Source organism: Ziziphus jujuba, chromosome 10 (assembly GCF_031755915.1).
Source record: "Ziziphus jujuba cultivar Dongzao chromosome 10, ASM3175591v1".
Taxonomy (NCBI): domain Eukaryota; kingdom Viridiplantae; phylum Streptophyta; class Magnoliopsida; order Rosales; family Rhamnaceae; genus Ziziphus; species Ziziphus jujuba.
In genome coordinates, this window is record NC_083388.1 from 8,813,833 (window position 1) to 8,824,869 (window position 11,037).

General features: G+C 36.9%; 2 protein-coding genes across 2 annotated transcripts; both read right to left on the bottom strand.

The window, feature by feature from the left end:
- Positions 1-1,739: 1,739 nt before the first annotated feature.
- LOC107410996 (L-type lectin-domain containing receptor kinase IV.2-like) lies at positions 1,740-4,092 on the bottom strand. The gene has a single exon (XM_016018503.4). It carries the CDS (start codon positions 4,020-4,022, stop codon positions 1,977-1,979), a length of 2,046 nt encoding a protein of 681 aa, XP_015873989.3. The 5' UTR covers positions 4,023-4,092; the 3' UTR covers positions 1,740-1,976.
- A 1,249-nt stretch (positions 4,093-5,341) lies between these two features.
- LOC125421160 (L-type lectin-domain containing receptor kinase SIT1-like) lies at positions 5,342-7,731 on the bottom strand. The gene has a single exon (XM_048469114.2). The coding sequence runs from the start codon at positions 7,549-7,551 to the stop codon at positions 5,527-5,529; it is 2,025 nt and encodes a 674-aa protein (XP_048325071.2). The 5' UTR covers positions 7,552-7,731; the 3' UTR covers positions 5,342-5,526.
- Between the last annotated feature and the right edge of the window lie 3,306 nt (positions 7,732-11,037).

The following is an 11,037-nucleotide window of genomic DNA, read 5'->3' on the forward strand; positions in this document are numbered from 1 at the left end:
GTGTGGTCTATTTTATCAATCTATAAGAGTTTTAGTAAACCAGACACTAAAAATCATGAATGTTAGTTATTGAATGATGGACGCATATCTGCAAATGTCCTTCTTGATGAGTATTTTAAATTGTGTTACATTTAGTATTTTAAATTAAGCGAATGATGCTGAATCCATGACAAAGGCAATTATGTATGATAAGGCTAAAAACATGTTAATTCATTCAGCAAGGAAGTTTTGAGGTGTGATAATATGTGAAAAAGAAAGTTACCGTTATCATATTTCTTCATCCTTACGTTGTAAACAGCTACACTGACCATTATCATAGCAAGAGTAGCTGCTACAGGTAGTATATAGTTCTTTCTCTTTATGGATTCAGGCTTTTTTTGTTTTTCTACTATGTAGAGGAAACAGAGTTTGATTTGAAATTTCAAAACTTTGTGCTTTTCTGCTGTTGTTGAAGCTCCATCCAAGCACGTAATTGTGACTTGCAAATTAACAGTGTGGCAGCAAATAAACCAACACATGCAGTTTTCAATTACTGTTTTCTCAGATTATAAAAGCTTGGCTGAGTTTTGAGAGGTCAGGGGCTATGAAAGCTACAAATTATAAGTTTATTTGCTTTGCGTTTTAGTTGGCCACCAGAACAAAAAAGCTTAAGTTTATTAAATGAGGCTCTTTCACTATTCCTTAAATTCATCTCTCTTTCTTTTTAGTAGATTTCTGATACTCGAATATCCTCTTACACAAGTTCAACTTAGTAATACAGGAAAGAATCTTTCAGCAGCCAAAACTTGTCCAAATGGGAATTTTGATCTGGAAAAAATCTACTACTCATCTTTGTTTCTACTTAATAGATAGAGCAAATGAAATTGTTGATCTGTTATGGTTTAGTTTGATATATACAGTCTGATTCACTACCTATGAGCTTATACTTTTAAAAATAATTGTAAAACAACATTCTAATAGATCCCGTGACCTGGGAGGGCCTTTTGGAACAATGGTATATATTTTTGTACCCAACTGCATTGCAAAAAGATCAAGTTGCTTTAGTTTCTTGTATCAGGGAAGTTTCAAAGTCAATGATTCTAGAAATTTTTGGAGCCAACTACAGTAAATCAACATGCTAAGAGATCCTGTGACCTGGGAGGGCCTTTTGGAACAATGGTATATATTTTTGTACCCAACTGCATTGCAAAAAGATCAAGTTGCTTTAGTTTCTTGTATCAGGGAAGTTTCAAAGTCAATGATTCTAGAAATTTTTGGAGCCAACTACAGTAAATCAACATGCTAAGAGATCCTGTGACCTGGGAGGGCCTTTTGGAACAATGGTATATATTTTTGGACCCAACTGCATTGCAAAAAGATCAAGTTGCCTTAGTTTCTTGTATCAGAAGTTTCAAAGTCAATGATTTTAGAAATTTTTGGAGCCAACTACCGTAAATCAACATGCTAAGAGATCCCGTGACCTGGGAGGGCCTTTTGGAACAATGGTATATATTTTTGGACCCAACTGCATGGCAAAAAGATCAAGTTGCTTTAGTTTCTTGTATCAGAAGTTTCAAAGTCAATGATTTTAGAAATTTTTGGAGCCAACTACAGTATCTTCAACCTTGTCATTTACATTGTTTTCTCAAATTGCAAGACACAAAACAACCTTTAGAGATTAATTAATTTTTAAGTTGGACCTAAGAAGCCTGAAAAAGATTCAGCTTGTAAAGTTTCTTTTTATAAAGTAATAAGCAAAATTTGATGATTAGTAGTGCAATGATATTAGTATTAATGAGCAAATGCAAATAAAAGAATACACATACACCTAGTTACTTAAGTACATAGACTATATTCTACAGACTATATTCTACATTACCACATGTACTATGCTCTTGACAAGATTCTCCAATCTCTCCTCCCACTGGAAATTGATAAGTTCCTCGAGTTTCACAGGAAAATTTGAATTTACAATTCAATGCCCTTTGTGGAGGATTTTATTCATTGCTTGACATGGAATGAACAGACCACTTTCCATATGAAGATGAAATTGAAAATACCAGTTCAGATTCTTCATTGGTTGGAGTAAATGGACTTGTACATATGCTACTATCAGCTTGAATTTCTGGCAAACTAGCATTTCCCTCCAAATACTGCATCACTTGCCTCATGTTGGGCCTCATTGCCGGAAAAGGATGCGAACAAAGCAGGGCAACTTTTAAAACCAACTCCATCTCTTCTATTAAATATTTACCTTCCAACTTAGGATCAACTACATCAAGGATTGCTCCTCTCCTCCAGCAACTAAGGACCCAATCCACCAAACTTTCGTCTTCAGGTACACCATGTAGGTCTGTAGGCCTCCTTCCACAGGCCACTTCAAGAATAAAAACACCAAAAGCAAAGACGTCAGTGCCAGAAGTTGCCTTTCCAGTCCTAGAAAGCTCAGGAGCCAAATAACCCACAGTCCCAACTACATGAGTGGTTTGAGGATTGGTACCATGGTCATATAATCTAGCAAGCCCAAAATCTCCAAGCCTTCCATTAAAATCAGCATCTAGTAGAACATTGCTAGATTTTATATCTCTATGCAAGACAACCTGTTCCCACTCTTCATGGAGGTAAAGAAGTGCAGATGCTACATCTTTGAGAACTGTAAATCTGTGGAACCAACTGAGGTTTTGTTTTATTCTGCTGAACAAGAACCTGTCAAGGCTTCCATTGGGCATATAATCATAGACCAAGAGTAGTTCACCCTTTCGTCGGCAATAGCCAAGGAGCTGCACCAAATTTCTATGCCTAAGCCTTTTCATGCTGGCTATCTCAGCAATAAATTCTTTCATCCCTTGTTTTGAATCATGGGAAACTCTCTTCACGGCTATCTGCAAGTTGGAATTAGGAAGTGTTCCTCTATAAACCTTTCCAAAACCTCCTGCTCCAAGAAGCTCCTTTTCTTTGAAACCTTTTGTTGCTATATAGAGATTCTTGTAGGAGAACCTTTGAGGACCATATTCTGTTTCCCAATCTTCCCGTACTTCTTCATATTTTTTCTTCCTTACGAAGTAAACAGCTCCAATAAATATGACCAGAACAACAGTTGCTACTATAGGTAATACTATATTTATACTACTTGGCTTCTGGTTACTCTTTCTCTTCGGAGGAAGCAGAGGAAGCTTTGATATATCAAGATTCTGTGCTGGTCCAGTCCTGTTGAAGCTCCATCCAAGCACATAATGCTCACTTGCAGCTGGCCCTGTAGCTGAAGAGAAACCAACATACATATTTTCTAAAAGAACTAGGGAAAGATCAATTGATGTTGACAAGAGAGGCCGGTTTGGTTTCGAGCTCCTTATTGGCGCTACAGTTACATTGAGTAATTTTTTTGCTGCATCATAGTCTATCCAAAGCTGCGTTGGATCACTATTTGAGATCATCAAGCTTATATTCTTCCCTTCTTCAGTAGAAAAGTAAGTTGCAGGAGCTGACTCAACTGATATCATGCCGTTCACATCAATTCCCACATGGTTGCTATTTATATCTTCGAATTCGGGGTTCTTAACTGTGTCAAGCTCGATTGCCAACACATGGTTTGTAGGAAGGCCATTGTTTGACAAATTGAATAATCCCATGTACTGACTTGCAAGAGCTTGGCTGAAGCCCATCGATGGTGAGATGGCGAAAGCAAGGCCCTGGCCACTAATACTTGGGATCTGGGAAACTATTGCAAACACAAAGTTTGTGGAAAATGAAGGAAATGGAATCGAAGCAGAGGAGGACGTGTTGAAACTTATGGGAATTTTGTAGAAAGCATATCCCTTTTGTAATATTGAGGTGTTGGTAAGATGCAACAAACCATTTGGGTGGATTTTTGCAACTCCATCAAGATGCAGATTGGCCCCATTGAAGCCATTGTAAATGAACTGGTTTTCATCTTGAGCCAAAAAGAAATGAATATTGGAAAGCATGGTCAAACAGAATAGCATTCTAGTACCCATTGAGAAAATTAGGAACAAAGATTGATCGAATTGGTAGCAATAGTACATATAAATATGTCTTAGCAGTAGTGAAACGGAAATTTACTTTCTCAGATTCTCCTTTAGACTGAGTTGCTAAACAAGGGTATAAGGGTCAATATAAAAATTGACAGTTTTAACCTTTGCAATTATCAAAAAATAAAATCCTTCTAGACCTTCAGTAAAGTGAGATGAGTTTGGTAGGATAAACATAATAGTATCCTTTCACGTTACAATCAAAATCTCCAGTCTTAGGAAACCAACTTGTTGAGTGGATGAAAGAAATTAATGCTTTGGATGCTACAGTTATGGGAAAAACATGAGCCTGCACTAGTATACTTGTGACCAAAGTTTAATAGACATTTATTTTGGATATTTTGAAGTCAAATGCAGAATTTCATAGATGGTTATTTTGGATATTTTGAAGTCAAATGCAGAATTTTCAAACCTGTCACTTTCTTGTTCTCCTGACTTGCACGGCACGTTATTAGAACTAATAACTATTTTCTAATTTGGTTAGGTGATCAGAGACACCTATTAAATTCTTATAACTACCTTCTAGAAGGAGGTTATGTATGCTATTTTTTATGCTTCAAAAGAACCAAATGTTGGCAATGAAACTGAGACCCAGTATATACTGTGGTGATATTTTTTATCTGATGTAAGCAATACAGCAATGATATAGGAATATTGCTGTCTTCTTGGCTTGCTGTCCAATCTACGTTATTAACTCAGCCATGTAGTCCTCATCCCCTTCGAAACTTACCTACAAAAAATGTGAAAGAGAGAGTAGAGGGAAGAAAATATCACTTTAGTCTTGTCATTTATTGTACTTTTACCCTTTTTTCAAACACTGAAGCATTTTTTCCCTCACTAATTAGTAACGGTCTTATGAATGGTCCCTTTGAGAAGGTCGTCTAGATCAGTGATAAGTGCGGTCAAATTTGTTTGTTTCAGAAAATATTTGTTATTGACCTGTGAAGCTATCGATCATATCATGACGTATATGAATAATGAATACTTGTTATTCAATGATGGACTCTACATGGTTTATTATAATGAATACTTGTTATGCGGCAAGCTATCGATCATATCATTGACTTTACAATTCTGTTATATTAAGTAACTAAACCATGATCTACTAACCCAGATAAAGGTTATTATCTAAATGAAAGTAGAACAATGACTTTATTTAGCAAGAAATGTGACAAATAAGGTTTACAGCTTCATCTTCATATAAATGCTATAAACGAATTTAGCACAAAATCTTATGATGCATACGGAGCTTGACTCATGTACATTAATCTTTTACTTCAATGTGGACAGTGCAGCTTGAAAAAGACTCAAAATTAACTTAACAAAATTTCTTCTCTAAAAGTTGCAATTAAATTTGATGAGTTGTGGTACATGCACGCACGTACATATATTGTATGCTTAATAAGATTCTTCCATCTCTCCCATAAACAATTGATAAGCACCCTGAACTTCATGGGTTAAGTCACCCTAACGGTAGATTCAGAAAAAAAGTTACAATTCAACGTCCTTTGTGGAGGATTGATTCATTGCTTGAGAAGGAATGAGCAGAACATTTTCCAGATGAAGAGGAAAATGGTATTACCAAATCAGATGCTTCATTACTTGCTGTAAACGTACTTGTACAAACAATTTTATCAGTTTGAATTTCCGGCAAACTAGCACTTCCATCCAAATACTGCATCACTTGCCGCATACTGGGCCTCATTGCTGGCATAGACTGTGAACAAAACAGGCCAAGTTTCAAAACCAACTCCATCTCCTCTGCCGAGTAATTACCATCCAATTTCGGATCACTGGCATCAAGGATTGCACCCCTCTTCCAGCAATCCATGACCAAATCCACCAGAATCACCTCTTCAAGGAGTCCTTGTAGTACAATGGGCCTCTTTCCACAAGCCACTTCAAGCATTAATGCCCCAAAAGCAAAAACATCGGTGCGAGTAGATGCCTTTCCGGTTTTAGTCAGCTCTGGAGCCAGATAACCCACAGTCCCAACCACATGAGTGGTTTGAAGATGGGTACCATGGTCATATAGTCTAGCAAGGCCAAAATCTCCAAGCCTTCCATTGAAATCAGCATCTAACAGAACATTGCTAGCCTTTACATCTCTATGCAAAACTACTTGTTCCCACTCTTCATGGAGGTAAAGAAGAGCAGAAGCAACACCTTTGAGAACTTGAAATCTATGAAACCAGCTGAGGGCTGGTTTCTCATTGCTGAACAAGAACTTGTCAAGACTTCCACTGGGCATATAATCATAAACCAAGAGTAGTTCTCCCTTTCGCCTGCAATATCCAAGGAGCTGTACCAGGTTTCTGTGCCTCAGCCTTCTCATGCTGGCTATCTCAGCCACAAATTCCTTCATCCCTTGTTTTGAATCATGGGAAACTCTCTTGACAGCTACTTGGACATCAGACGTAGGAAGTGTTCCTCTATAAACCTTTCCAAAACCTCCTGCTCCAAGAAGCTCCGTTTCTTTGAAACCTTTTGTTGCTATGTAAAGATTCTTATAGGAGAACCGTTGAGGACCATATTCTGTTTCCCAATCTTCACGTAATTCTTCGTATTTCTTCCTCCTTATAGTGTAAACAGCTCCAATAACCATGACCAGAACAACAGTTGCAGCTATAGGTGATATTATAATGATATTACTTGGCTTCTGTCTACTTTTCTTGTGTGGAGGAAGCCGAGGAAGTTTTGATATTTCAAGACTTTGTGCTGGTCCAGTTTTGTTGAAGCTCCATCCAAGCACATAATGCTCACTTGCAATTGCCCCTGTGGAGGCAGAGAAACCAATATACATATTTTCTAAAAGAATTTGGGAAAGATCAATTGGTGTTGACAAGAGGGGCCTGTTTGGTTTTGTTCTCCTTACAGGGGCTATTGTCACGTTGAGTATTTTTTGTGCTGCATCATAGTCGATCCAAAGCTGCATGGGGTCTCCACTGATGAGCTTCAAGCTTATATTCTTCCCTTCTTCAGCAGAAAAGTAAGTTGCAGAAGCTGATTGAACTGATTGCAAGCTGTTCACATCCATTCCAACATGGTTGTCATCTATATCTTCAAATTCAGGGTTTACAACTGTATCCAGCTCGATTGCCAACATATGGTTTGTAGGACGGCCGTTGTTTGTAATATTGAATAATCCCAAGTACTGAGTTGCAACAGCATGCTCAAAGCTCATAGATGGTGAGATGGTGAAAGCTATGCCATGACCACTGATATCTGGGAGTTCAGGAACCATGGCAAATACAAAGTTTGTTGAAAACGAAGGGAAAGGAATCGAAGAAGAGGAAGATTTGTTGAAACTTATGGGAATTTTGTAGAAAGCATGACCTATTTGCTGCTTTGAAATGTTGGTGAGCTGCAATAAACCGTTGGGGTGGATTTTTGCAATTCCATCAAGATGTAGATTGGCTCCATGGAAGCCATTGTAAATGAACTGGTTTTCATCTTGAGCCAGGGAGAAATGGATGTTGAAGAGAATTGTCAGAAGCAAAAGTGATCTAGTACTTGCATCCATTGAGAAAGTTTAGCACAGAGAGAGTTCAATTTGGTGGCACTAGTATGTATAAATGTCTAAGCAAATTTTACTTCTCAGGTTCTCCTTTGGACTGACTATGTTTCCCTTTCCCAAGTCATCATGGGGAAACCAAGTTGTAAATCTAGGATAAAAAGGGCCAACTGAGAAATTGATAGTTTTTAACCATTCCAGTTATCACAAACATAAATAATTATTAGAAAATTAAGTGCTTTAAGACTGTTCTAATGAGCAACTTAATAAGAAAGATCAATTTGATACCATAAAAAATAAAAATAAATAGGTTCCTTGAGTCATGGGAGACCAAGTAATTACAGTTGGATAGAAAATCAACAGGGGTTTTGACTAGGGAATTTTTTTTTTTTCCCATTAAGTGGTCTAAACATGCATCTCAATTTCCACCATAAATTATTATTTATGAATTTTTTTTTTTTTTGGGAAAGAAAATGAAAATTTTGATCGACAACAAGTTGTTGGTGAGCAGTGTAGGTCCACAGTCTTCTTATATGTGCTGTCTTTGACACTAATATTATGCAGAGTGAGAAGGGTATCTTTTATAATTTATGATATCATTTGTTGGGGTAGAATTCAACCACCAGTAGCCAATGTGCTGCAGGTACTTTGGAAACATCATGAATCCGTCACTCTTTTCTATTTGGCTGATTTGACTTGGCTCTTTCACAGTTTCAACGGAAAAGTAAACGTGTGTGTCAGCATAGATGTAAAATCGGCAACCAAAACTTGCCTAGATCGGGACTTTGAATTGGAAAATTTTTAATACTAATCTTCATTGCTATTTTAACCGATAGAGTGGGTGGAAAAAATGAATGATGTAGCTGCCACCGCAGTGCAAAAAGATCCAGCTTGTGAGAATTTATTTTTGACCGATGTTTCAAAGATAATGATGACCTTAGAAATATTTTCAGCCAAATGTGCAGGATTTTCAACTTTATCATTTTCATTGAAGTTTCTCGTATGGTGAGTCAGTGCGTGGGAGAAGACTTAATAAAAAAATAAAAAAAAGCTAAACCACTAGGTTTAATAATAATAATAATAAAAAAAAAAACTAAAATTAGGAAAATGAATCAAAACCATAGTAAAATCTCATAATATTAAAATCCTAATAAATCATACAAGTATTCTATTCTTATCCTCTAAAACAACTGATAAAGCTCCTTGAGTTTTAACTGGTAATTAAGGTGACCCTTCAGCAAAAAAGATCTGGATCATTCACATTCGTATGGGGAGTATTGATTCATTGCTTAGCATGGAATAAGCAGAAAGCTGTCCATATGATTGGGAAAATGACATTCCCACCTCAGATAATCCATTGCTTGGAGTAAACATGCTTGTACATGCGCTTTTGTCATCAAGAACTTGGAGCAAACTAGCATTACCATCCAAATACTTTAACACTTGCCTCATATTGGGCCTCGTTGCAGGCAAAGGGTGTGAACAAAGCAGCCCAAGTTTGCAGCCCAAGTTTCAAAGCCAACTCCATCTCTTCTACCAAGTATTTACCTTCCAATTTGGGATCACTGGCATCAAGAATTGCTCCTCTTCTCTAGCACCCAATGACCCCATCCACCAAACTTACTTCTTCAGAAAGGCTTGTAGGTGTATTCGCCTCCTTCCACAAGCCACCTCAACAACAAAGAACCCAAAAACAACCACATCAGTGCTAGTAGTTGCCCTTCCAGTCCTAATAAGCTCAGGAGCAAGATAACCCACAGTCCCAACCATTTGAGTGGTTTGAGGATTGGTACCATGGTCATGAACTGACTATATGTTTTCCCTAGGATAAAGGGTCACAGGAGATATTTTATCGCTTTTAACCTTTACAATTGTCAGTAAATGAAATACTTGACATGTGCCTGACATAGATCTATACTCTTACAAAAGTTCCAACATATATAGCTTTCTCGGTTAGATAACACAAAAGAAACGCATATTCTCATCATCCAAAACTTGGTTAGATTGGAAATTTGATTTGAAAATCTTACTAATAATCCTGATTTCTAATTGAACAGATAGAGTGGATGAAAGAAATAAACCTCATCAATAAAAAAACCATTGACTTGCGTTTGTTTCCTTGCGACGGAAGTTTCCAAGCGAATTGACTTTAGATATGTTGTAGCCAAATGCAGAATTTTCAGCCTTGTCAGTTTTAGATATTTAATTTGTTTTTGTTCTGTATGGTGCAAGCAAGGGAATGTTGCTGTCTTCACGACCTGTGTTCCAAACTTGTTTAGTATTCTGTTGGAAGGTACTTGAGACTAGTCCAGCCATTCAGGTGCCAGTCCTCTCAAGGAACCTACAAAAACTAAGAAAGATCTCCCTCACTAATCAATCACCTTCTTTGTGAATGATACAATGTTTATTTGCACCCGTTCATGCTCTGCCCCAATGGATGTCCTTGTTAAGGTTGATAAAGATGAAGCAATTGTTGCTGGGAAGGGAATGGTTGGGGTGGGTGCAGTGGTTGGTTAGAGGTAATAAATGTAAGCTGCTTCCAGCTATCCAATTGGTTGCCTTAGAGAAGGTTCGAAGTTATATCCTGAGCTGGAGTTTAATGGATGTGCCTTGGGGAGTCACTATCCAATCGTTCATTGAAAATTTGAAGACTATCTTGTATGGTTGGAAGAAGGGCCTGAGTGAACCAGTACAAATAGAAATAATACATACATTCATTAAGTACCTACGTATAAACATACATATTATTGTGTTCTTCGCAATATTCTCCCATCTCTTCTTACACACAGAATGGATAAGTTCCTTGAGTTTCAATGGTTAAATCACCCTCAGCATAGACCAGGATATTGTGTATGGCTAATATTCTGGTAAAATTTAAATAAAGTAAAAAAAAAAAAAAGAAAAAGCAAAATAATTTGGATGCTACAGCAATTTGCATAAACGTCAGCATACATTAATATCCTGGTAACTGAACTTTCAAAGATGATGTTACATATTTTTGGACCCAAATGCAGAACTTTCAACATTGCTACTTTCTTTTTTTCGTTTTCTATGGCTAATATTCAACATTGTCACTTTCATTGTTTTCCTTTATTTCAGTTATGTGGTACAAGAACATTAAATTTTTACAGGTAACATGAAGCAGGAATTTTTGTTTTTACATGAAGCAGGAATTTGTGTTTTTTTCTTATTATTATATTTTGTTTACCATTCAATTAAAGAGGACTACATGATGACTATGGATCTGGGACCCACTATACAATTGCTTTAGTGTTTCCTCTAATGCGATGGCAAGCAATGCAGCGTTGCTATAATACAATATGGCAGGTGGTCCTCTGTTTGATAAATCTATTGAATTAAGTAACTAGTAAATCTAAATATATTTAAGTGATTAAATCTGAATTCCTTTTTCTTTCTAAGTATAAAAATATAAAATCTAATAGCTCCTAAAAGAGAGAGAGAAAAAGGAAAAAAAAAAACTCATGCATGTTCTCC